This window comes from Typopeltis vanoorti, chromosome 22 (assembly GCF_054136105.1).
Source record: "Typopeltis vanoorti isolate ZY-2024b chromosome 22, IOZ_Tvanoo_1.0, whole genome shotgun sequence".
Lineage (NCBI taxonomy): Eukaryota > Metazoa > Arthropoda > Arachnida > Uropygi > Thelyphonidae > Typopeltis > Typopeltis vanoorti.
The window spans coordinates 22,317,508-22,345,477 of record NC_143570.1 but is presented as its reverse complement, the minus strand read 5'-3'; the positions used below and the strand labels follow the sequence as shown (position 1 = coordinate 22,345,477).

General features: G+C 34.9%; 1 protein-coding gene across 2 annotated transcripts in view; it reads right to left on the bottom strand.

Annotated features, from left to right (window-relative positions):
* The window catches only part of LOC150094209 (leucine-rich repeat serine/threonine-protein kinase 1-like), an 803,235-nt gene that overhangs the window by 651,473 nt on the left and 123,792 nt on the right, over positions 1-27,970 (bottom strand). For both annotated transcript variants that reach the window (XM_090412317.1, XM_090412318.1), the window contains exons 7-8: positions 17,876-17,999; positions 596-740 (exon numbers count right to left, since the gene is read on the bottom strand). In XM_090412317.1, the coding sequence (XP_090268443.1) occupies positions 596-740; positions 17,876-17,999 (269 nt within the window). The remainder of the gene's footprint in view (positions 1-595; positions 741-17,875; positions 18,000-27,970) is intronic.

The following is a 27,970-nucleotide window of genomic DNA, read 5'->3' as shown; positions in this document are numbered from 1 at the left end:
AACTTCAACATCATGAAATTCCTGATATGTACCCTCAAGGGGGGGGGGTGTACAGGATATGATAGTACTACATGAAGAACTTACATACAGACTTAGTTCTTTTAAAGTTATTCACCAGTGGTCTAATTGCATTGTCTGTAGGAACAGATCTATGAAATCTCCTTGAAAAGCTTTGTATAATTTCACAACATATCATTCTATAAAAAAAATTCTTTCTTGAGCATTCATCATGAATTATGGATCGAAAATGTTAAAATATACAGTGATTTGTGGGACAACCCGTGTTGGGACACGGGTTGTCCCATAACACACACATGTTTGCATGCATGTGTGTGTGTGTGTGTGTGTGACAGCTGGATTCATAGTAAAATGTCGCAAAACTAATATCAGTTCAATTTCTAATTTTTTTGACAGAAGTCTTTAGGTAGACAGTAACAATAAGCAATATTACAAACATTTTAAATTATTGTCCCTTGCCAGGAAGAAAAGAATTCCATTACTTATTTATTATTATTATAAATCAGTAATCAGTAATGAGTAATCAGTATTACCAGTAATGCTCTGATAACAAGGAATAAAAGAATGAAAATATTACCTTGAGTAGTATTTCAACAATTCTTTTATGTCCATTAAAACAAGCAACATAAAGTGGGGAATACTTGGTAACTGGATTTACACGACCATCAGCTCCATACAGCAAAAGAAGCTCAACTATTTTACTGTGTCCATTTTCGCAAGCTCTAGTCACAAAAATATCGCAAAAAAACACAATTAATTTAAAGATATGAAGCTATACCTAAATTCAAGAGATTATGTTAGTATATACACACATAAAGGGAATTATTCAACATTAGTTTCAGAACTTATAAAATTGAAAACTACTATAAAAGCCCATCTTCTCTAGCTGGAAGAAATTCAAATCAAACTTCAATGAGGTTGAAAACTTTCAATGTCTGGTGAAATTGCAATGCTACATTGAGGACTGAATCAAATGTCCATATTTGATCTGAAAAGAGGGTTCCTAAACACCCTCTCCCAAACTGCAATTCAATGTAAGACAGGAAAGGAACACATCTTTAATATGTTCCTTTCCTGTCTTACACTGAATTGCAGTTGAGTGAGAAGAAAAGAAAACGAAACAAGACTAACAACACACACACACAACAGACAAATCATTAAATACTATAACAGTGAATACAGAAATTCCCTGAATTGGTTGCTTTGTCAAAGCAATCAACTGATTACTTGATTGTTTTGTCAAAGCATTCAGGTAATCACTGAACATGCTGAAAAACCTCACTCAAGAAATAAAAAGAAACAAGGAATGATCCTACATCGGATTTACAAGATGTCATCAAAAACCTAAGAAACACACAAATACGTAATGCATAGATATCCTATGTATTACATCAATAGTCATCATAATACAACACTATTGGTCTATTTCAAGTACAAGTATTTCCCAACTTTACGAGTTATTCATTCTTAGTGGAAGCTCATAAAGCAAATATTTGTAGAGTGAGATTAATTTCCCATAGAGATGATGTTAAAACCAGGTGTTATATCGTTGTTTTCATAAATATTTTACCTCTATTGTTCTCCTTGTGTCTACTGAGATCTGGCTTCTAAACTGACTTTCTGGGACCATTTCTCTCTTCGAGCTCTGACAAAATTTATTTGTTTATGCTGCACCAGTCAGAACTCTAGGATAGGAATTCTTATCCAAAGAAACTTTCCCAGAATTCAAGTAATACCTTATATAGATTAAGTAGTTAGGTAGATTGAGTTCTCAGTACACAGTCATGGCCTTGACAATCTTAAATTCCCCTTTTTACCTCTAGACATAGGTTCGATATTTTCGTGAGTGGTAAAATTCAATCTCTCACTCAGACAAACTCAGGTATACATGGGAAAACATCTTTATTATTTATCTAAGAACATTACAATTTAAACAACAGATATAATCAAGGAAATCAAGGTTAATACTAAAATACAAGTAAGGCAGGGTAATAAATCAAACAGACAGGCTATTCAAACACACTCATGAGAATCTTATGTTCATCTATATCACAAACATGGATGTCAGTATTAAACTAGATTACTGCTACTAGATTACCCATACACATTAAACTTGGTCTAGATAACTTATGAACGTAGACTAACAGTCCAATTTGATTAACATAACACAGGAAACTGTCTCAAAAATCTCTCTCTCTTCTTTTCTAAACTCAATCCATTTCACACCTTTGTCACCAACAGATAAAAGGGAAGATTTGTACATTACCACCTTGTTAGATGATTTCTCGATCCTTCCGTCTGTTCTTTATTATAGATTGTCCCTCTGTATAATGGATTGCCACCACGTGCTCATCCCAAATTAGCCACTTGTTTCTTCTGGGCTTACGAACCTTTCATGTTGCTGTTTCTAACACAATTTACCTTCAAAGAAATCATTTGCTGCTTTCTCATCAGATAGATCCACACCGATGGTCTAAAACTCGAACACTGCCGTCATCATATCGTGATATATTTTTTCCGATTTGCGTCGCTCAGCAACGGGAAACACGCTGCCCCTTTGCCGTCTTCACACGTCTTGTCAGGTATCAAACATGCTGATCTGCTCGAGAACATCAAGCCATATTTGGGAACATCAAGCAGGAGACCCACGGGGAGGGCACACGCGACCGAGGAACACCACAGGAACCAGGAGAAAACGTAAAATGAAGCAAAAAGGGGTCTCTCTCAACGATGTAAATCCGTTTTAAACCCCATTATAGCGCCCTCTTTCCGCACTCCAAACTTGTCTACATTGCTCTCTCATTTGCTGTCACTGAGTGACGTCACCTCCTTGCTATACGCACATCGCTTTTTTTGAGGAACGCGAATTTCTTGCGCGTTCCACAAATGCCTACTCATCACTCATTACGTCATCTTTGGTGGTCAAACTGCCACCTTTGAACTTTCATTCGCACGATGATACACGACTTTATACATGCCATATTTTAACATTGATGTTTTTGAAAAATTAAGATTCATCCATTTTAGACAATAACCTTAAACATAGTACAATTTAATATTTATTTCCTCCTTCGATTTCATTTTAATTTAAGATTCAACCTTTTCTTTTATATTTTAATTCCTTTTTAAGCAAGGATAATATCTGCATCTTCACATATTATGTCTGCTTTGCCAAGAGTAAAAGTGTGCTTCTGCTTGATATTGTTCTCTTGTTAACTCTTGAATAGAGCAGTTCTATTCTTGATAGAGCCATCATTCAAGATCTAACAAAGGCCCGTTCCTTTTTCTAAAAATTTTCCCTAGAAAATTTTTCCAACTTCTGATTTTCCTTCTCCTCTCTGGAGATGAACTCTTCCATCTTGATCTCCCAAAATTAGACTCATGCCTGGCCCAGGATGCATCTTCTGTGCTCTGAGTGGACACTTGACACATGCTGTGAATATTGCCTTGCTCGTCCTACCTTCCTTGAGGCACATCTGGGTCATTTGTCATTTTGTTGTGAGCCTTCTCAGATTTACTATTAATGCTGACTTGGCTATCTTCAACTGCCTCGGCGTTGGATTTTCCTTGTTTCACTCTAGCCAGTTGTTCATTCTCTGATCCTACAGCTTGATCTATACCTCTGTCATCAGATTTCTGGTACTCATGTGATAAGACAAACTCTTTTGAATTTGGCTGAGTGCAATCCACGTGGTTCTCTTTGTTCTCTGTCAACTTAACATCCTCTATGTTCTGGGGCCTACTTTTCAAAGGGATGTCTCCTTTACTCTGATCTCTAAGGCTCTGTTATGTTTCCTTAGTATTTTCTTTCACAGAGAAACTGATCCGTTTACTGGAATAATCGCATGAGAAACCATGTTTCCGTATGTTCCCCTAGAATTAATCCTACTCAAGAGAGTGAGTTTTTGTGCAGAATTAGGAAGTTATGCCAGGCATATAAGCCAAAAGCTGACAATCCTATTCTTAGTTGTACTGCTTTGGTAGTGTGAGTTGCGGGGGGGGGGAGTATTCCTAAAAGTTTGACGGATTCTCTCTCAACCTCTAGATTCTTCCACTCACACAAGCCCCCAGTTCCTTGAGACATTCCTCAGAAATAATGGAAACTGGGGAAGTGTCAAAGAGTGCTTTAAGATCCTTCCCACAAATTTTTCCACTTACTGCCATCTCAGGCAACCGTCCTTTGCCTTGCTGCCCATTCCTATCAGGTTGTCTAGCACAAGAGTGGGAAAGTTGCTTCAGGCTGATACCTTGCTCTTGAGTTTCCTGGTGATACAAAGCAGTCTCAGGCAATATGCCCCAACTTGTTGCAGTCGTAGCACCTAGGAGGTTCTCGGCAGTAGCCTCTTCTACTTTCTCTGTCCAGGGACAAAGGAGAGTTATTTTCACCTGGCAGACAGTTCAGTCATCTTTCTCATCATTGTGTCCATTCTTTCTAACATAGAATGTTGCAATCTTTCTACCTCTCTCTGAACTATGTTTGTTATCCCCTCTTCTTGGGAAGAAAGAGATTCATGATTCTTGGGAGATTCTGACATCAATTGATTAATCACTGAGTCAAGACATTCTATAAGCGGCTGTTGAAACTTCTCTACCTCTTGTCTGATCAAGGAGCGAATTTTGCTAAATTCACAGGCAGCAACACTACAGATTGACTCAGTCTTATTTCTTCCATTACCTCCCTGCACCTTCTGTTTCTCCTTCCTGTCCATTCCCTCCCTTGCTGGGTTGGAATTTCTACCCACATCTGTATACTTTCCTTGATCATATTAACTGGCTTGCTACAGCTGCAAGACAAAAAATTCCCAAGCAGCTGTTCCCTTTCTTTTACAGCCTCGAAACAATCCCTCAAAGTAGTTATCCCCTTCCCAAATACTGTTTCCCTCAGTTCTGGCTTTAGGCCAACTCTAAAATACTGGAATATGGCCCATTCCAAGTGATCTTTCTCCTCGTCAGGCACATTTATAGTACTAGCAAATGAGAGCAGCCTCTTGTGAAAGTCAGAGGCACATTTTCCTTCCTTCTGCACTATCTTTTGGAGCTTCCAAAGGCTGGGTCAAACACTTTTCACCCTTGAAAACTGGGAAATGAGGATTTCCCTAAACCTCCGGTAATCCAAAGTCTCTCTCTTAGGAGTGGCGAGGAGTAAAAGAAACTCTTTGCTCTTCCAACTAGCTTACTGTGAAACAGAATAAGCAGCTGGAAGTCACTCCATCGCCCAATCTTCCTAAGCTCTTCTATGTAGTCAAAAAAGGCCCTTACATCATCAGAGTCCTCTCCAGAGAACTGAGGAAAAATCTGCTGGGGGTTTATGCTTTTAAAAAATTCTGGATTGCTCAGATCTGAACTAGATGGAAAAGACATTCTTGTACGATTGGCTTATAATCTTATATAAAGATTAAACTTCAAAGTTACCTCCCTTTTTCTTTTTCCAAAATTTTCAAAATGTCCTGATTGCTGAGTATGAGACCGAAGATCAACTCACGGTACTTGATCCAGTTTTTTTCTTCTTTGGATCAAACACATCCTACCAGCAGCGCCATTGTTACGTCATTGTTTTCTTAAATATTTTACCTCTATGTTCTCCTTGTGTCTACTGAGATCTGGCTTCTAAACTGACTTTCTGTTGCTGTTTCTCTCTTCGAGCTCTGACAAACTTTATTTGTTTATGCTGTGCTAGTCAGAACTCTAGGATAGGAATTCTTATCCGAAGAAACTTTCCCAGAATTCAAGTAATACCTTATATAGATTAAGTAGTTAGGTAGATTGAGTTCTCAGTATACAGTCATGGCCTTGACAATCTTAAATTCCCCTTTTTACCTCTAGACATAGGTTCGATATTTTCATGAGTGGTAAAATTCAATCTCTCACTCAGACAAACTCAGGTATACATGGGAAAACATCTTTATTATTTATCTAAGAACATTACAATTTAAACAACAGATATAATCAAGGAAATCAAGGTTAATACTAAAATACAAGTAAGGCAGGGTAATAAATCAAACAGACAGGCTATTCAAACACACTCATGAGAATCTTATGTTCATCTATATCACAAACATGGATGTCATTATTAAACTAGATTACTGCTACTAACGACCCATACACATTAAACTTGGTCTAGACAACTTATGAACGCAGACTAACAGTCCAATTCGATTAACATAACAGAGGAAACTGTCTCAAAAATCTCTCTCTCTCTTCTTTTCTAGACTCTGTCCATTTTACACCTTCATCACCAATAGACAAAAGGGAAGATTTGTACATTACCACCTTGTTAGATGATTTCTCGATCCTTCCGTCTGTTCTGTGTTATAGATTGTCCCTCTGTACGATGGATTGCTACCACATGGGAGTCACGTGTTCATCCCGAATTAGTCACTTGTTTCTTCTAGGCTTACGAACTTTTCGCATTGCCATTTCTAACACGATTTACCTTCAAAGGAATCCTTTGCTGCTTTCTCATCAGATAGATCCACGCCGATGGTCTAAAACTCGAACACTGCCATCATCTGATGCTATGTTTTCTTTGATTTGCGTCGCTCAGCAACGGGAAACATGCTGCCGCTTTGCCATCTTCACATGTCTTGTTGGGTATCAGGCATGCTGATCCGCTCGAGAACTTCGAACAGGAGATCCACAGGGAGGGCACATGCTACCGGAGAATACCACAGGAACCTTTTTTCGCACTCCAAACTTGCCTAATATGCTCTCCCATTTGCTGTCACCGAGTGGCATTACCTCCTTGCTGTACGCGCATCGCTTTTTTCAGGGAACACAAATTTCTTGCACGTTCCACAAATGCGTACTCATTGCTCATTACGTTCATCTTTGGTGGTCAAACTACAACCTTTGAACTTTTGTTTGCACGATGATACATGCCTTTATACATGCCATATTTTAACACTGATGTTTTTGACAAATTAAGATTCCATCTATTTTAGACAATAACCTTAAACATAGTACAATTATTGTGTGGTATTTTTTCTTGACTATTATGTATATAAACTATTACACTTTTTTTTTTATAATGTTAGTCAAGTTGCTTTTTATTTTATCATCCTACATGTTTCGCCAATTTTTCTACTGGCATCTTCAGGGAATAGAAATTAGTATTGTGCGAGACAATGCGCATGTCTCGGGAACATGATTTATTTGTTATGACTCATGATGTACTTGTCATGAAAGTTCATTTCTTTGATGTTTAATGATCTGATTAAAGCTTTCTAAATTTCTGGTAAGGTTAGACCTTGATTCTTGTTTAGGTTTTCAGTTGTATGGGCGACTGTAGCTGCTTCCTTGAAGGTTCTTGAATGGTAGTTATCTTCTATATAGGGTATAAGGCTTTTATCCCACTCAATGTGATGGTTGGTAGAGGCAAAGTGGCACCTGAAATGCCTTGTCTGTTGTTTCTGACATATCCTATGTGTTCTTTCTTTCTTGTTTCAAAGCTTCTAGAGGTCTGACCTACGTAACTAATACCACATGAGCAAGATATATTATATACTCAAGAGTACTTGTAGAATGGATGAGGGTCTTTTGGTGATCTTAAAAATTTCCGAATAGTGTTGACTGGCTTGAATTTGGCATTTCCAAAAAATTGGCTAACCTTCTAAAACCACATAATATCAGAGTAGCATTCAAGCCAGTCAACACTATTCGGAAATTTTTAAGATCACCGAAAGACCCTGTTACGTAGGTCAGACCTCTAGAAGCTTTGAAACGAGAAAGAAAGAACACACAGGATATGTCAGAAATAACAGCCAAGACATTTCAGGTGCCACTTTGCCTCTACCAATGTGCACTTATGCCCTATATAGAAGATAACTATCATTCAAGAACCTTCAAGGAAGCAGCTACAGTCGCCCGTACAACTGAAAACCTAAACAGGAATCAAGGTCTAACCTTACCAGAAATTTGGAAAGCTTTAATCAGATCATTAAACATCAAAGAAATGAACTTTCATGACAATTACATCATGAGTCATAACAAATAAATCACGTTCCCGAGACACGCGCATTGTCTCACACAATACTAATTTTTGTATGAATTAGAACCATCCAGTTATAACCTAGTCTGTTACCTTCATATAGCTTACTAATTTCTATTCCCTGAAGATGCTGATAGAAAAATTGGCGAAACATGTAGGACGATAAAATAAAAAGCAACTTGACTAACATTATAAAAAAAGTGTAATAGTTTATATAATACAATTTAATATTTATTTCCTCCTTCGATTTCATTTTAATTTAAGATTCAACCTCTTCTTTTATATTTTAATTCCTTTTTAAGCAAGGATAATATCTGCATCTTCACATATTATGTCTGTTTTGCCAAGAGTACAAGTGTGATTTTGCTTGATTATTGTTCTCTTGTTAAATCTTGAATGGAGCAGTTGTATTCTTGATATAGCCATCATTCAAGATCTAACACAGGGGTCAGGGGTCATGTTCAATGATGAAATTTAACAATGGTAATGTTAAATTAAGTTCTGAAAACAATAGTTTATGTTTAAACAATGATTTATTTAATAAAATAAATGAAATGAAAGAAATGAAAACACAGTCTTTAAAAGCAAACAAAATTATGAGAGTAATTTGTTTCCAAGACAATCTTTTCTTTACAAATTTCATGATAGTGTGCATAAGCATTTTTTTTTTTTTTAAATCTTAGCAACTTTTCTAGTACCTCAAAATTTGAATCTTGTGACTTAAAAACTCTCAATTGCTGTTTCTATGTGTTGAAAAGCTTTGTCAAATCCCTTGAAAGTGAAGGAATGATTGGAAGTTTCAGCTTTTAAATCCTCTTCCTCAGTTTCTTCCCATTTTCCCATTTCAAGCAGATCTTCATTTCTGAGCTCTCCACTGTGTGCTTGAAGAAGATCAGTGACATCAGTTGTAGAAACCTCAAGTTGCAATTGGTTAGCAATACTAATGGCCACTTATGTTTCATTTTGTGCAATTTCTGTTGATTCTTGAAATTCTTCAAAATTATCATTATAAACTTTACATTGCACTTTACATTGTAAACTTTACACTACAATGTATAGTTTACAATTATCATTGTAAACTATACATTGCAGTATGTACTGTCTGAGGACAGACAGTACATACTGCAATGTATAGCTATACAGGGTGTTCGGGATAAATTTGACAGTTTCGTAAGGAAAAAGAAAATCTTCTTTGTATCTATTAAATTTAATGAATTGACAAAAAAACATTACAGGCAGAGTTAATTACAATACTATCAACAAGATTTACTCAAAATAACCACCATTAGCATCGATCACAGCTTCAATTCTGCTTCGGAACCTCGAACAAGCTGATGCTACAGTCTCCCTGGGAAGGGCCGCAAAAACTGTTTTAATTTTATCCATTAACTGGGCTTTTGTATTACTGGAAGTGCGACTGGTGTCTTTTTCAACTGCGCCCCATACAAAATAATCCATGGGGTTAAGGTCTGGGGAGTTTGGAGGCCAAACATTTGGACTGGTGAAGTCGTAGAAATTTTCAGACAACCATTTTTGACTTTTCCCAGAGGTGTGGCAAGGGGCCGAATCCTGCTGCCATACATACGGCCTACCATTGCCTACCCTTGTTATCCAGGGCTTGACTACAGTTAGCAACTCCACGAACAAAGCCCGAATTCCAATGCCAGGGTTCTTCAACACCTGTTCCTGCAGATTTGCGAGGAATTCTGCTGTACGAACGCAATCAGATCGTCTGCTAGGGATCTTTCTTCTTGCTACATCCTCGTAGTCACCATTGCAAGTCTCTAGTTCATGCCTGATTGTTTTTACTGTATTCAGGGAGCATTGGACAGAAGTCGTAATATCCTTATTTTGATGGCGGGCACGAATCATCATGATACAAGTTATTCTCTTCCATGATTCAGGTGGGTTCCAGCTATCCATCCTTTCTGACATCTTGTATATGAATGAAGAAGGGTCCAAACTTTTAAATGAAGAGAAGTGTGTGTTAATACATGTAACTTACGGAAAAATATAATTAATTATAAATATGTCAAATTTATCCCGAACACCCTGTATAGGATATTTACTGCAATTAATGTTTATATTGTGAATCTTGTTGATACTTGAAGAAAAAAAAAAGAGCTTGTAAATCTGGGAACTCATAAAGCAGGAGCTGCTTGTGTTTTATATTACTAATACCATTAGCTTGCTTGTTGCAAAACCCAGTCAACATAATGCCAGTTTAGCTTTTTACTTCACACTTCTGTAAAACTGCACCATTATTAATGCATGCGAAACTAGAAGAAATTAAAACGTAAACTGTTCAACAAGCATCCCTTTGTAGCATATATGTGTGACAAACCTTTCAGCAGTTAAAAAATGTCAGGTGGTGTTTCACTGGAAGGTTTGTATAAAGAAGGCTCCTGTTTCAGATAAGTTTTTTTCACTAATGAATTGTAAATAAGTGTGTTTATGAGTAAGAGTTGCGGTAGAAGTTGTGTGAGTTTGTGTGAGAAGTTGTTTTTCTATTGTGTGAGCTTGTTTGTTTAAGTTTGTTTACTAAATCATAAAACTTAGAGTAGAGTAGAGTAACCAGCAAAGGAAAGATGGGTGGTGCCTTTGCCTTTATAGGAATTTAATTTTGATTTAGTCAGTTTGTAAAATGTAAGGTGTGCTATATGTATTTGTTCGATTATATAGATAAATTATGGATATTTAAGGCAGATGGAAGGAGGGTGTGTGCAAAATGTGATCTGAATGAAGACCTGATGAGCAGTAATGTATCGGTAAATGAAGGTGTTAGTAGCAAGAATGCCACGACATTCTTGTTACGAAGAATGAGTGCTCATCTGACAACAAAGAGGGACACTACAAATGAGAGGTGAAAAACTGGTAAAAAAATTTTGAAAAAACAAACAAGCAATCTGATAAACTTAACAATCAGTGGTAGTAAGAATGACAAAAGCAATACAAATGTATGGGAAGTTGAAAAACAGCGCAATTAATGGTAGGGTGGCGATTGGCACTGACAATGAACAAGGGTGTATGACTGATGATAATATTGAGAAAGAGAGCGAATGAGAGCAAAAAAGGTTGCAAGATTTAAAAGCTCAGTTAGTTAAGATGAGACAAGAGATGAAACGAATGTAAAGTGAAATGAGGAAAATTGTAGATATAAATGGAAGGAAAACAAGAAGATGCACAAAGTTTATTTTCCTGGAGGTAAAATGAATAGAGTGATTTGAGGTGTTGGACATAAGGAGTAAGTGAGTAAGGAGTTGGTAGTGGGTAATAGAGATAAATGACTTGAGTGGGAATGAGGAACATGTAAGACTGGATATCAGGAGGTTGTTGGGAAGGATAAAAGATAATAGTGTGATAAGAGAGATAATCAGTACGTTACCCAGGTATGACAGCATTGAAATGAGGTGAAGAGCAAAGATTGTGAATGACATGTTAGTAAAAGCATGTGAAGAGAAAGAAGTGCAATTAGTTAATGTGTGGAATGAGAGTGAAGAACGAACTGAATTGTATACACGTGAAACTGTATCTGAATGGTTTTGATGTGAGTCATTTGGAAAGACTGCTGCTGGAAGATAGAGAACTGAGTGCAGTAAGAGCAAGAGAGAGTAAGGAAAGAGAGATTGAAGTGGTGGTTATGAATGAAGAAATGGGTAGCATCAGTGTAGAGAATGAGAGAACAAGTCCGCAAGACAAACAGGGTGGACAGGGGAACACAGCAGGAGAAGGGCTGATTCTCCAAAAGGATGTGGCAGCATGTGTAGACAAAAAGAGAAGGGAATGACCTAGGATCATGGGGGAAAAGTTGGATTTAAAGAAGGTTCTAAGATGAATAAGGAGAAAAAGAAATGGCTTGAGTTAAGTGTGAAGAAGTCATATCTAATAAGTGGCATCCGTGAAACTTGTTATAGATCCAGGAATGAGCTGTTTTATTTGTATACAAATGCTAGAAGTATAAGAAACAAGGCAAATGAAATGGTTGCATACATTTGCATACAGTTTGTTCACCCAAAAATTGTTGGAATAAGTTGAACAGGAGTAGAGATGAAAGGGTATGATGTATTTTGTATAGATAGAAAGAGTAAAAAGGGAGGAGGATTGCTAATGATAGAAAAAAGAGTTATGTCTATACAAGGAAGAGATGAAAGAGAGAAATAGTGGCAGTGGTTTTGAGGCAATATGGTGTGAGATAGAGGTGAACAGAATGAAATACTAAATTGATTGTTGTTATAAACCTGGTATGGATGGCAGCAACCATGAAATGTATAATCATATTAGCCAAGCAAATAAAAAAAAAATGATCATTATGGGCAATTTTAATTATGGCAATATAGACTTGGGATGATGAGATAGCAACTGGAAGTGAAGAAAAATAAGTTTTTTTTTTTTAGTTTTTGAGGAACAACAACTTCAGGCAGTATGTAATAGAGAGTATATGAGGATTGAGGATCTTGGATTTGATCACCTCATCAGAGGATGTTGTTGATGGTCACTCTCACCATCTTCCAAATGGTTAGAGTGATCATGGTAATTACCTGGGCAACCACCCAGGTAATCACCATGAAGTGATTAACTGAGTGGTTGCCAACAGTGTGAGGACTTGACTAAAGGATATATGTGGAACTATGAAGCTGGTGATTATAAAAAGCTCAGGAGACGCTTGCAGATGTAACATGGAATGAGTTGGATGGAAAAAGATCAATGCTGCTTGAGTGATATTCAAAAACTGTCTAGTAGAAGTAAAACTATCAATGTCTAAATGTATTCCAAGGGTCAGAAGGTTATATAAGGTAGGTGTGAAATGGATGAATGAAGAGATTAAGCATGTGGTAGAGATGAAAATGCAATATGGAGGCAACATAAGAGGAGTGGTAATAATCAATTCCATGAGGATTATAAAGAACAGGCAAGGAGGGTGAGGTAGTAAGAGTGAAGTATGAGCAGCAGTGAGCTAATGAAGCCAAAAAAAAAAAAAAAAATCCTAGGAAGTTCTTGTGCAAAGCACATATCCTTACAGACATTTATAATGGATAAACGTCTGAGTAGTGACCCTTTCCATAATGCATAGCATTATACATGTCTGTAAGGATATGTACTTTGCATTATGGGATACTAAGGCAAGTGAAGCTTCTACATACAAGTTGCCCAGTCCTGACATTACTTCAGGTGCAAAGTTTGTTTGCTTACACTTGGATAAAGGATTAAACCAAGAATATAATTTCTTGTCATCTTTAAAGAACAATACGGAGTTGGATTTCTAATTAAGAAAACAATTACACATCTTATAGAAGAATTTAATTATACAGATGAAAGAATAATAGAAATTACACTTAAAATAAACTCTAAACTTAAAAGCAGGCTCATCCAAATATATGTTCCACCTCATCCCACACTGATGATAAAACCATTTTATGACTAAATGCAGCATACTCTAGACAAAAAAAAAAAAATAGCAATCAAAACTTTACTATAGTAATGGGTGATTTTTAATGCCAAAGTAGGTCATCCCATTCACCAAATACACACAATACGTATATGGTACAAGCAGCAACTCAGGAATGGCTCTTACAGAATTCTCTATCAGTAACAAGCTTTATATTACTAATACATTTTTTAAGAAAGCCCTCAAAAGAAAATGGACATGGAGAAATCCAAATGGAGAAATAAAAAATGAAATAGATTATATACTGTGTAATAATAAAGAAATAGTTCAAGATACCTCAGTACTAAATCAAGTAAAAACAGGAAGTGACCACAGACTGGTCAGAGCCAAAATTAAAATAAGCCCCAAACTGGAAAGAATAAAATGGCTAAACAACAAAAAATCAAGAAGTTTTGACTTAAAACCTATCAAAAACAAGAAGGATTACGAAGAAAAACTCAATCAAAAACTAGATTTAATAAATATATATGAAGAAGAAGACATAAATAAAATAAGCAAAAACCTAACGGAAGTAATAATCTCAGCAGCCAATGAATTCAAAAGCAACAAACAACAAAAGACCATAAACTTTCAGAGGAAACCTTACAACTACTAAAAAAGAGACGAAATATGAAACAAGACAGAAACTTAATTTCTAAAATAGAATATGCAGAACTATGCAAAACAATAAGGAAAAAGATGAGAAATGAAATAAGATCTTATTACACTAAAAAAATAAAAGAAACAATTGAAAACAATAAAAATCGGAAAATACTAAGAAAACATTTATCAGTTGGCAAAAGTCAAATAACTGTAATAAAAGATCAGAATGGAACTACAATAAGGAACCAAGAACAAATCCTAAGCAAGCTAGAAGAATTTTATAAAGAACTCTATAGTGATCCTTCAATAGATAAATCAAATATAAATAACTCTTCTGCATCGCATATGAAATTCATCCCTCCATTCACTTCAGATGAAATAAAACAAATGAAAAATGGAAAATGTCCTGGTGAAGACCTAATTCACATAGAATTAATTAAATGGGGAGGAAACAACATAATTCACCATGTCACAAACTTACTAAATCTATGCCTAGAAGAGGGGAAGATACCAGAAAATTGGAAAAATGCTACTCTGATACTGTTATTTAAAAAGGGGGACAAAGAAGAAGTAAAGAACTATAGACCAATCAGAATTCTCTCAAAATTCTCACAAAAGTAATAACAAACAGGTTAACTCCTCTTCTAGACTCAAATCAACCAGTAGAATAAGCAGGATTCCATGAAGCCTTTCACACAATTGATCATATTCATGCAGTAAAACAATTAATAGAAGAAGCAGAAGAAACCAATTGCCTCTCTGTTTAGCCTTCATTGATTATGAAAAAGCATTTGATTCCATCAAAACTAATGCAATAATCAAAGCACTCCAGAATCAGGGAGTTCCTGGAGAATATATGGACCTCCTCCAGGCAATATACCACACTACAACAGCAACAATCCAACTTCACACAAGTAGCAATAAAATATCAATTGAAAAAAGGTGTCCGACAAGGAGACTCTCTATCACCCAAAATCTTAACAGCAGTCCTTCAAGAAATATTTAATAATATACACTGGACAAAACTTGGTATTAAAATTAATAACAGAAACTTAACACACCTAAGATATGCAGATGATATCATAATTTTTGCAAACACTCCAGAAGACCTTAATATAATGATAGAAGACCTATATCATGAAAGCAGAAAAGTCAGTCTAAAAATAAACAGAGAAAAAACTAAAATCATGTTCAATCATTTTGTAACATCAAAAAACATAATAACAGAAAACAATTTCTTGGAAAGAGTCTCTTCATATACATACTTAGGTCATCTCATTGATTTAAACTGTGGACTCCAAAAGGAAATAAATAGGAGAGTTCAACTTGCCTGGAGTGCATTCAGAAAATTGAAAAGCATTTTTCAAAACAATGATGTACCATTCTTTTCAAAAAAGAAGACATTTAACCAGTGTATACCTCCAGTCATCTCATATGATTGTGAAACTTGGTTGCTAACAAAAGCACTGGCAAATAAATTAACAACAACTCAAATAAAAATGGAGAGGTTGATGCTAGGCATCGCATTAAAAGATAAGAATGGAGAGGTTGATGCTAGGCATCGCATTAAAAGATAAGAAGCAAAACACCTGGATAAGAAGCCAGACTCACATCACTGACATCATTCTTTACCATAAGCAACTAAAATGGAAATGGGTCAGACATCTATCCAGAAGAGAAGATGAGCAATGGACCACTGTACTTACAAACTGAATTCCAAAAGAAGGGAAACGAGGCTGAGGATGTCCTAAAAGAAGGTGGAGTGATGAATTGTCAAATTTTGTTGGGGAAAATTGGTCAACCATTGCCAAGAAACAGAAAGGTGGAAAGAACTGGGAGGCCTTCATCTAGCAGTGGACAGAAAATGGCTGAAAAAAAGAAGAAGAAGAAGAAGAAGAAGAACCAAGGGAAAAACTTCCAATATCTATCTCTAATCCAGAGCATTTGAGTAATAAGGTGTGACATCTTTTGGCAACTGGTATTACTTCCACCTTAGTATCACCACATCTGTGTCTGGCTCCCACTGGTGAGACCTCAATAAAGGTCGAAACCGGTCTGGGTAGTGACCCTTTCCATAATGCATAGCATTATACATGTCTGTAAGGATATGTGCTTTGCATTATGGGATACTAAGGCAAGTGATGTGAGCTCATTAGCTTCTATATACGAGTTGCCCAGTCCTGAAATTACTTCAGGATAAAGTAATTAAAGTAATTTCAGGATAAAGGGTTAAAACTTGGATAAAGGGCTAAACCAAGAATATAATTTCTAGGCATCTTTAATTTATAGTATAACCAAGTGGAAAAACTTCAAACACTTGAAATTTGATAGAGTTTAGAAGGCAAAATGTATGAGAAATTACTTAAATAAATAGTTATTCTGTTTTTAAATCATATTTATTTAAGTAATCTCTTATACATTTTGCCTTCTAAACTCCATCAAATTTCAAGTTATATATTATTGAATCCTTTTAATTTGTAGTGTTGTACAGTTTGTGTTTAAGGGAAACACAAACATTTTAGCTGGTTGCAAGGTGTAACACACAATAAAATATTATAAAATAAACAAGAAAAGAGCTCCAGTCTCCACATTATTATTTTAATTGAAAATTAATGTAAGGAGTTTAACTTACATTGTGACGTCCACTTGTAAAATCATATGGATAAAACTAGCAAAGGAGGTTTCAATGAGCATATGCTGAAATCTCATTTAAAATTTTATAAGTAAGTAGCTACTATATAGAAAAAATACCATGCAAAGCATCTTTACTTTTGTAGTAATATAAAGAAAAGCAATGCATTGGCAACTGATTGGCCAATTCATGGATGACTGTGATTTTATCAATTAATATAGATGACTATACTTTTGAGATCTGATCAACCAAATCTGGCTGGTAACAGGAGTTACATTAGAATGGCCACTGCAATTTGTTACAAAAAATGCTGACAAGACATACAAAGATTTGAATTGTAACTATGATTCACTTATTTTTAGTGCACAATGCAAAAATAAAATCTTTTAATAACTACTAATCTACATTTCTGCAGTATGTATACCAAATTAACTGTTTACTGCACTGAACACCTTTCACAAAGCAAAAATGTTCTAGAAATGCACACTGTGAAACCATCAGAAATGAAGAAATGCAATGGTCATGGTAAAGCAAAACTAATTATTCTGGATTAAACAAACAAAATATATTTCCTTTGAGATCCTACAACCTTCTATGAATATATCCAGCTTTTTTTTTTTTTTACAAATACAAAAGCATAAGCAAAAATACAGTGATAATCTTGCAATCACAAAATGCTGCCATGCTGCATACCAAGGCAGCAAAGACATGCTGCCATGCATTTAAAATATATTTTTTTTATACTTGCAGTGTGCATTAAAATCTATTTTTTTTAAATAGTATCTTCTCTTTATAGTATCTGCTAATGGAAAAAATTTCAGATATGTCAGCACAGACTCACAAGCTGAAGCTTCCCATTTAAGTAGCAGATGATTATCATCATCAACCAGGTGATATCATATCTTGATTTTTGAACACCTGAAATCACATAAAATATATGTTTTTCCCACCAAAACAGCAATCTCAGTTCATCTAATTCTTCATTCACACAGCAGTAGCATGCTATAGGCTCCCAAACTTCTGAGGGTTAAGACGACCATTTAAAAATAAATGAAATTTAACTAAAACTTTTTGGCATAGAATACAAGTGGTAAGCAGAATAATTAAAGTTCAGTCACTTTGTTTTTTTACAATTAAAAAATGACTAACTTCATAAAGCTAAAAAATTGTCTGTGCACACACACACACACACATATTCCATATGACTTACTTGAAAAGTAAAGTATTGGAACCATCAATAGTAGTATTCAAAACAATCTCGGCTTCATTTCCTAATTGATGAATAATGAACTCAGCAGTTTTCACATCATTCTTGATGCAGGCATCACATAATTCTGAAAATAAAGGATATTAAAATAAAGTATTTTAATTGCTCCTTAATTGTGTATGTGTGTGTACATCTGTCTGAAAAAAAGAAAATGTAGAAATATTTTTTCCAATCCAGAGCTCAATATATAATAAATAAATAGATATTATGTCGAGAGAAAAATTTACATAATATAACTACAGACCCACAGCTATGATATCAGTTCTTTCTAAAAGAACTGATAAATCCATCAACAACCAACTTCACTCAATGTACAAGAATTGACCAAATGATTCACTTTTATTAATGCAACTTTAATCATAATTTGGCAGATAACAGACTCCGCATATGGCTTGCTTTAAAAATCCCAACAACCAACAATATGCAAAAATATAAGATCTCGTCTATGCAAATCAGGTTAGCAGATAAATTTTTGCTCAATGGAAGAATATTCTACTGTAGACCTGAAGTTGCTTGAAAAAGTTCCATATTTGGTCTCTACAGTAGAATTTTGGATTGTTTAACTGTCATCTAATCATCTATCCACCAATATTACTAGGACAAGATAGGTATGCAACATTTCTTGAGTGAGATGCATATAAAAAAAGTTAAATTAAGTTATAATAGATTAAAAAAAAAATAACATTCATATAAATGCCAATTTCCATACCATTCTCAAATGAAGGAAAGATACCTCAGTTTGAGATACCGTGACTGGTACCTAGTTAAATTCAATATTTTTAAAATTCAATCCTGTTTTTTGTTCACCTGCTATCAGAGGTAGAGGTTCAAGACTAAATCGAAAAAGGATGCTTGTTTAGAGTGCTGCTAAAAGTTAAGTAATTTTTTCAAATTAATAATAATAAAATTTCAAATAATTAAAAATTAATAATATATATATATATATGACAGAATGATCATTAACTTGGTTAACATACATAGTTTTATGAAAAATCGAATGACTAGAACCGAGATTTAAGTAAAAAGGTTTTAATACAAAAATACTACTAGTTTTGGCCTATAACAGCCTTCTTCAGGTGACATTATAAAAGAAAGATAAAACACTAAACATTGAAGGTTAAAAGACTATGAACAACATAGACAGTCTCTATACATAATTAGCATGAAAACATTGTAGTTGTATTTGAAGCTGTTCTTTCATTTGTTGCATTGTTGGAGAGTGTGTGCTTGCAGCCTCACATGAACGCTGAATGACTATCTGGGAGGTTGTAGCTCAAGTTGTTATTTAGATGAACACGACTGAAGATGATTTCTCTAGATTCCACGATTTTTCTCTCTAGTTCGTCACTGCAACGGAAGATGTTAGTAGATTTTTCCCAGCAGACTTTGTGACTTTGGTTTGTATCATTAGGATTAGCCGAGAAAAGGATATGACTTGATAATGCACTCGCTCGCTGTCTCTTGTAAGTAATGTCCCTCATGTGTTCTGAGGGACATTACTTTTCATAAAACTATATATATATATATATAATTAATAATAAGATAATTTTTTGCAGTATTTTTTTTGTGTGTGTGTGTGTGTTATAGATGGAGTTATTTAGATTTAAGACATACTTGTAATAAAGTAGATACTATATGGTGTAATAAAGTAGATACTATACACTCTATATGGTGCCAATTACATAGTAGAACAATGGTGGACAAGACATCTTTGTTTGGTGAGTTCAACATGCAAGATAGATTTTGCTCAGTGCAGTATTTGAAAGCTGTATTTGTCACGAAAGTTGAAAGATTTGTACAAGGAAAGAACGACTGGTTATCAAATATGTAGGAAGTATTTTGACGGTGAGTGCTAGTTGTGTGGAAAGAGTAAAACATGTGAGAGTGGAGTAGAGAATACTGACAAAAATATGGAAAATGTTAGTGTCAGTGATAATATTAAAAGTATGGTAGTGTAAGGTCAAGAAAAAAAAGAGGACCTCAAGAAAGAATTAATGTACTTATATGGAGTTCTTTAAAGAATAAAGCACAAAACTGTAAGATTGCAGAATGTCGGGAGACTAACTGAGCTGAGAAGAGAAAAAGCAAGAGGTATAAGGAAAGAAACAAGAACATATGATTAAGCAAGAAAATGAGGATAAGAAGAATATCTTTCATCTGGTGCTAAGATAGCAGCAGTGCTTAACGAGATCATGACTAAATCTTGTTTCCCTGGTGCAAAAATTAATATCAGTGAAGCTGTCAAGGAGGCAAAATAAGGTAAAGTGAAAAAATTAATGGTTTTGGTTAGTTAGCAGTAAAGAATTGAAAGGTGAACGACACTGTATGGGAGAAGATATAAAAGAATTATTGGAAGGGGGTTAAAAAAAAAAATAGAGCAACAAGGTGAAAATTGTGATGTCTGCTTCCATGCTACGCGATAGAAGCAAATTGAGATGATAGGCAGCGAATGCAAATGAATCAATGTGCAGGTTGTGCAAAAGGAAGAGTGGGGAGTTGGAAGATTTATGGACTGAATTTCATGGATGGCAAGACTTATATAATACTGATGAACTGCACTTAATAAATTTGGAGCAAAGTGTCTAGACAATTATTAAAAGATATTTTTTTCTTGACCACAGAAGCTATGTGAATTGACTATTTGGGAAATGTTGATCAATCTAAGAAAAAAAATCTAAGAAAAAAAAAATTAATACCAACTAGTTTCACCAACTAAAGCTGTTGGCATCTTCAGGGCACAGGTCTGATGATAGGAACTAAAGCTAACAAAAAAAGTTACAGACTAGACATTAACAGAATTCTAATCATAAATTACAAAACAACACTAAACATGTGCAATACACATGTGGCGCATACATGATTTAACTTCTTGTTGTTTAGGAATGTTTTATAGTTGGTACTAAAGTTCATTTCTTGTGTGTGTAGAGATGTAATTAGGGTCTTCCAGATTTTGGATAAAATTAAACCTTGGTTCTTATTAATATTTTCTACAGAACGGGCAACTGTTGTGACTTCATTAAAAATACGAGCGTGGTAATCCTCTTCTATGTAAGGAGTACAGCTTTTCTCCCACTCAATCACAATGGTTGGTTGTGGAGAAACCTTAAGAGCAACCTTTAAACCTAAAGATACAATTCGACAATTCTTAAGATCTCCAAAAGACTTCCATCCTTTATTTAAATATGCTGGAGTTTATAATATCCCATGCTCGTGCGGTTTAAATTTAAGTTACATCAGCCAAACTTCAAGACGCCTTGAGATAAGACAGACAGAACACATCGGATATGTCAAAAACAACAGACAAGATATATCGGGCTTATCTTTCCATTTCTCCACAACCAACCAAGTCATTGAGTGGGGAAAAAGCTGTACTCCTTACATAGAAGAGGATTACCACACTCGTATTTTTAAAGAAGCCACAACAGTCGCCTGTTCTGTAGAAAATCTTAATAGGAACCAAGGTTTAATTTTATCCAAGATCTGGAAGACCCTAATTAGATCTATAAACACCATCATCATCATCATCATCATCATCATCAAATTCCTGCCATGTACCCTCAAGGGGTGTACAGGATATGACTGTACTACATGAAAAAATTACATCATTACTAACTTCCTATCTACAATTTTCCTCCAAATCAGTCTGTTACTTGTCAAGACTCCAACATTATCAGATCTTATATTTCTATTGTCTAAGGCACTTTGTACCGTATCAATCCACCTATATCTTGGTCTTCCTCTGGGTCATTTTCCTACCAACCTGGCAGAGAACACTTGTTTTGCTAATCTTTCCTCTCCCATTCTATTTAAGTGACCTACCACCTGAGATTAGCTCTGCTAACGCATTCCTGGATGCTGACAATGTCAAGTTCTTTCCTAATATCCTCATTTTTAATATGATATTGCCATTGATGCCATCTGTTCACGCCTCTAATCTTTCTCAGGACTCTCATATCTGCGGTCTCTAGTCTTTGGTCAAGTGTTTTACTTCTGACCCAACTCTCAGATCCATAAGTTAAAACTGGTTTGAACACTGTCTTGTATACAGCTAATTTAGTGTTCCGACTAATTTATTTCTTATTCCATATGAATTTATTCAATTGACTTCTTACCATACCAGCTTTGTTGATTCTGTTGTCTATTTCTATATTTAATTTACCATCTTCAGTAAAAATCATGCCTAAGTAGCTGAAATGTTTTACTTGTTTCACAGGTTCTCCATTCACAACACAGTTGACATTTTCAATAATTCTGCCTATTTTCATTGTCTTTGTCTTTTTATTGCTGACCTTCATACCATATCTATTACAACAGCTATTCAATTTAGTCAGAGAATCTTGCAGACTTGTAGCGGATTTATTTAGAAGTATAACATCATCTGCATAAAGCAGAGCGCTGACATTAACATCTCCAATTTTGATATCAGGTTTAATACCACATTCCTTCATAATGTGATCCATATAGATAATGAATAACAGAGGGGATAATGTACATCCTTGTCTCACACCAGATTTAACATTAAACCATCTTCCTGTACTTCCTTCAATTCTAACTGCTGACTTACAACTCAAATAAAGACTAAGTATTGCTTGATATAATTCCCCATTGACACCATATAACTGCAGCGTATTGAATAGCTTCTCTCTTGGCACCTTGTCATATGCCTTTTCCAAATCGACAAAACTTAAATACAGATCTTTGTGATATTCCCATGCTTTCTCGACTATTTGTCGTAAAGTGAAGATCTGATCCTGACAGCCTCTATTTGGCCTGAATCCAGCTTGTTCTTCACCAAGCTTTTCTTCCACAATTCTTCTCAACCGTTTCTCAAGTATACTTGCATAGATCTTGCTAGGAACACTCAGTAGGGAAATACCTCTGTAATTCTCACATTCAGTTTTATTTCCCTTTTTATATATGGGCACCATGAGAGCTCTACTCCAGTCATCGGGAATTCGTCCCTCTGTCCAGGCTTTCTGAACTATGCAGTGCAGCCACTGTAAGACTCTTATACCACCATTTCTTCAGCATTTCTGGTCGAATATCATCTACTCCTGCTGCCTTTCCACATTTCAAGCCTTTGATGGCTTTTTCTATTTAAAGTATGGATATGTATTCCTGACTGCATGCCTGGTCAGTGTTTTTTACCACTGTGCTGTCATCATTGCTTGTTTCATTTAGCAGTTTTTCAAAGTAATTGCTCCATACTTCAAGGATATCTTTTTCTCCCTTTTCATGTCACCTTTATCATCTCTAACTCCTTTTACAGCACTCTTTCCTCCATTCCTAAGCTAATTCTTCAACAACCTCCAGAATATTTTGCCACCTTCTTGATATTTATTTTCTATATTCTTGCCAAAGTCCTCCCATGACTTTTGTTTAGCTGGTTTTACACAGTGTTTAGTATTCTTGCATTTGTCTCTGTATTCTCTAAGAGCACAAGCTGACTTATTTGACAGGAGGTTTTTTAGTATGCTTTCTTCTTTTCCTTCACTGCCTCTTTAACTTCCTGTGTCCACCAGGGAGTTCTGATTTTTTTATCCTTACAGATAACCTCACCACATGCCTCTCTGGCAGAATCAATCAATGTTTTTTTCAGATTTTGCCACTGAATCTCCAAGGTTTGATTCCTGTTCTCAAACTCTTTCATTTTCTTTTTAATAATCTTTCTGTATTTTAGTCTACAGTTCACATCTGAGAGCTGCTCAACTTTTATTCGCTTTAAAACTTTCTTACATGTTATTCTTTTCAATATGAAATTCAATTTTATCCTGCTCAAGACTAAATAGTGATCACTTCCAATTTCAAATCCTCTGTACACTCTGGTGTCCTGCACCAGGGAGAAAACATCACTATCAACAATAACATAGTCAATGAGACTTTTCTTATTCCTTGCCTCTTCTCTCCATGTGAATTTGTGCACAATTTGATGTTGGAACATGGTGTTAGTAATAACCATGTCCTGAGCAGAAATCCAACAGATATTTGTCATTATTATTAGCTTTGCTCTTTTCTCCAAATTTTCCCAAAATATTTTTGTATGTCTCACAATCATTTCCTACTCTGCTATTTAGATCCCCAACAAGGACCAACTTTTCCTTTTTCGTTGTGTCAGTTGCTTTTTCTAAAGCCTCAAAAAATTCCTCCACTGCTACCTTAGTAGAACCTTTTGTGGGACCATAGGCACAAATAAGTCTCATATTGAATGAACGAGGATGGGCTGGCAATTTGGGATTTAGCTGACCAAATTGTATTCTTATTGGTTAAACCAAAAAAAAAAAAAAAAGAACTATTTTTTGTCAATCTTATTTTATTTTGTTAAAATAACATATAATTATTTATTTATTATAGATACAAGGCTGAATTATGACAAGCGTCACAGTTGAAAATATGAAAATAATTATATTTTTTCAATTATCATTACATGAAACAAATGCACTGCGATCTAATGCTGATATTCGTTTGCGCTTGTCATTGCTATTGATACAAAACTTTTATTATTGGTGTTTGTTCGTCGTGAGGATGAAATATTTTTAATAAATTCTTTACTGATTAGGAAAAAAAAGTTTATTTTTTGTTTTTTTTTGTATATGCTGCACCCCCACTTAAAATTTTCTCATCGGCAGCCACTGTAACCAATACCCTTTTACAGTCCATCTTAAAACTCACTACCTTTTCATTTATTCAATTTATCTCTCCTTTGGAACAGTCTCCCCCACTCTGCCTTCACCAAAGATTACAACCCACAGCTGTTCAAGCAAAGTGTGAACAGACTCCTCCTGCCTTCTATTCCTCTTGCCCACACATAGCACTAGTGCTATAGGCCTTGTGGCCTTTCATGTGTGAACCAGATGTTAAAAAAAAAATAAAAAAAAACAGAGTGATGAAGGCAAATGTCAGAATGGAGAACTAGAAAATAAGACTTATTTGTAATAAATAACTTTTATTATTAAAAGACCAGAAGATAAATGATAAAATATACAAAGAGCCAACAAGTTTCACTAGCCACTGTCTAGCATTTTCAAGGCTGAACTGGTGTGAAAACAAATGCATTGAGTTACATTTCAAAAACATACACTTTAGTAACTGTTAGGCCATTACATTTGATCATTCTGTTTGAAGGCGTGCATGTGTTCGAAAGCTTCAGTCAGATACCGGTATTTTATCATTTATCTTCTGGTCTTTTAATAATAAAAGTTATTTATTGTAATACATCAGACCAAATATGTACAATTTAAGACTTATTTGTGTTTACAACCAGAAGATTCTACTGCTTATAACCAGAAGGAAGAAACAAACGGATTGTTTGAGTTATCAAAGAAGGCATCTGACATAACAAATAAGGAAAAGTTGGTCCTTGTTGGAGATCTAAACAGCAGAGTAGGAAATAATTACCAGACATACAGAAATGTTTTGGGAAAATTTGAAGAAAAGAGCAAGGAAATAATAATGTTAAGTACCTGCTGAATTTCTGTTCAGGCATGGACTAGTTATTATAACACCATGTCTCAACATAAAAATATGCACAAATTCACATGAAGAGAAGAATAAAGAAATATAAAAAAAAAGAAGTCTCATTGACTATATTATTATTGATAGCAATGTTTTCCCACTTCGAAACACAAGAGTATACATAGGATTTGAAACTGGAAGTGATCACCATTTAGTTTTTGAGTTTTAACTTATGAATCTGAGAGCTGGGTTAGAAGTAAAACACTTGAGCAAAGAGTAAAGACCACAGATATCAGAGTTCTGAGAAATATTAGAGAGTGAACAGATGGCATTAATAATGGAAGTAACATATTAAAAATGAGGATATTAGGAAAGAACTCGACATTGTTAACATTCAGGAATGTGTTAGTAGAGGTAATTTCAGGTGGTACAGTCATTTAAACAGAATGGGAGAGGAAAGGTTAGCAAAACAAGTGCTCTTTGCTAAAATTGCAAGAAAAAGATCCAGAAGATGACCAAGATCTAGGTGGATGCATAATATAAAAAATGCCTCACAAGATAGAAATATAAGATCTGATAATATTTGTCTTGGCAGATAACAGATTAATTTGGAAGATAATTGAGGGGTGCAGGGGAAAACCAACTTCAGTCCATGATATTGACTTCCAAAAAAAAAACGTAATTGAATTTTCCTTGTTGTCAAAATGCAAGTAAACATAGCATAACAAAATAAAAAATTAATACATATGGTACATTCATGTATATTAAGCATAATTAATTTAAATAGTACTTAAAAATTAAAAAACAAATGGCATTTCACAAAAATTGAATGTTGAATTCACAAAAATTGGATTGAAGTTGTTTTTCCCCTGTACCCTTCAATTGTCAATGAGAAGTTAGTAATGATGTAACTATTTCATGTAGTACTATCATAATATCCTGTACGTGTCCTGAGGATATATGTCAGGAATTTAATGATGACCTTATTTTATTTTGTTGATGGTGTAATTTGTTGGCGTACTTTCCAGAAATACTTTAGCAAATGAAGACTAAATTTTACTTCTGAATGAATGCAGGTTTGTAACCTATTAAATATACGAGAACTATTTACATTTGCTTATAGACCTCAGTACAATGGTTTATGTGAGAAAATGAGGAAATCATTAAAATTGACATTTGATACTGTCAAGGACAGGAATCTGAACTACATCCATCATACATTTGTAATGCAATATTTGCCACCTACCACACAATATTTTTGTCTGTTAATTGCATATGTCTTTAGGCCAATTTGCTTTTTCAGCATGAAAAACTCGAGTTTCAAGGAGGAGAAACTCTGCATCCTTTGTGTGGGATTAGCCAACTTACCTTCAATTAAAAAAGTCCATATAAAGGACTATATTTTTTGCTTGGAGAGTAGTGAATAAATGGAATTGGTTGCCATCATCGGTTGTGGATGCCTTGTCTGTGAATGAGTTTCATTGAAGTATGACAAGAGATGGTGCAAATGTTAATTAGTGAAATTTTTAGGGCTTCACTTGATGAGCCTGCACTCTACATGTGACAGATGCCATGTAATCGTAATATACTTTTTGTCTAGTTTGAGAACATGATGAACATTAGAAACATACAGAAAATGCAAAATTGCTCCTGCTAAAATTACAATTAAAAATCAATAGGGATAAAACTGAATATTTAAAGGTATGCAGAAACAACAATCAGCAGAAAAATTCCCGGTTGCTACTTCCTTCAAATATCTTGAAACTGTTACTAAAGATAATAAAATTAATACAGAAATGCAAGTTAGAATACCTTATCATCATCATCATCAAATTCCTGCCATGTACCCTCAAGGGGTGTACAGGATATGATAGTACTACATGAAAAATTTACATCATTACTAACTTCCTATCTACAATTTTCCTCCAAATCAGTCTGTTACTTGTCAAGACTCCAACATTATCAGATCTTATATTTCTGTCGTCTAAGGCACTTTGTACCGCATCAATCCACCTATATCTTGGGCTTCCTCTGGGTCATTTTCCTACCAACCTGGCAGAGAACACTTGTTCTGCTAATCTTTCCTCACCTATTCTGTTTAAGTGACCATACCACCTGAGATTAGCTCTGTTAACATATTCCTGGATGATGACAATGTCAAGTTCTATCGTAATATCCTCATTTTTAACATGATATTGCCATTGATGCCATCTGTTCATGCCTATAATCTTTCTCAGGACTCTGATATCTGCGATCGCCAGTCTTTGGTCAAGTGTTTTACTTCTGACCCAGCTCTCAGATCCATAAGTTAAAACTGGTTTGAACACTGTCTCTTGTATAGAACTAATTTAGTGTTCCGACTAATTTCTCTCTTATTCCATATGAATTTATTCAGTTGACTTCTTACCATACCAGCTATGTTGATTCTGTTGTCTATTTCCATATTTAATTTACCATCTTCACTAAAAATCGTGCTTAAGTAGCTGAAATATTTTACTTGTTCCACAGGTTATCCATTCACAGTTGATATTTTCAACAATTCTGCCTATTTTCATTGTCTTTTTATTGCTGACCTTCATAACATAT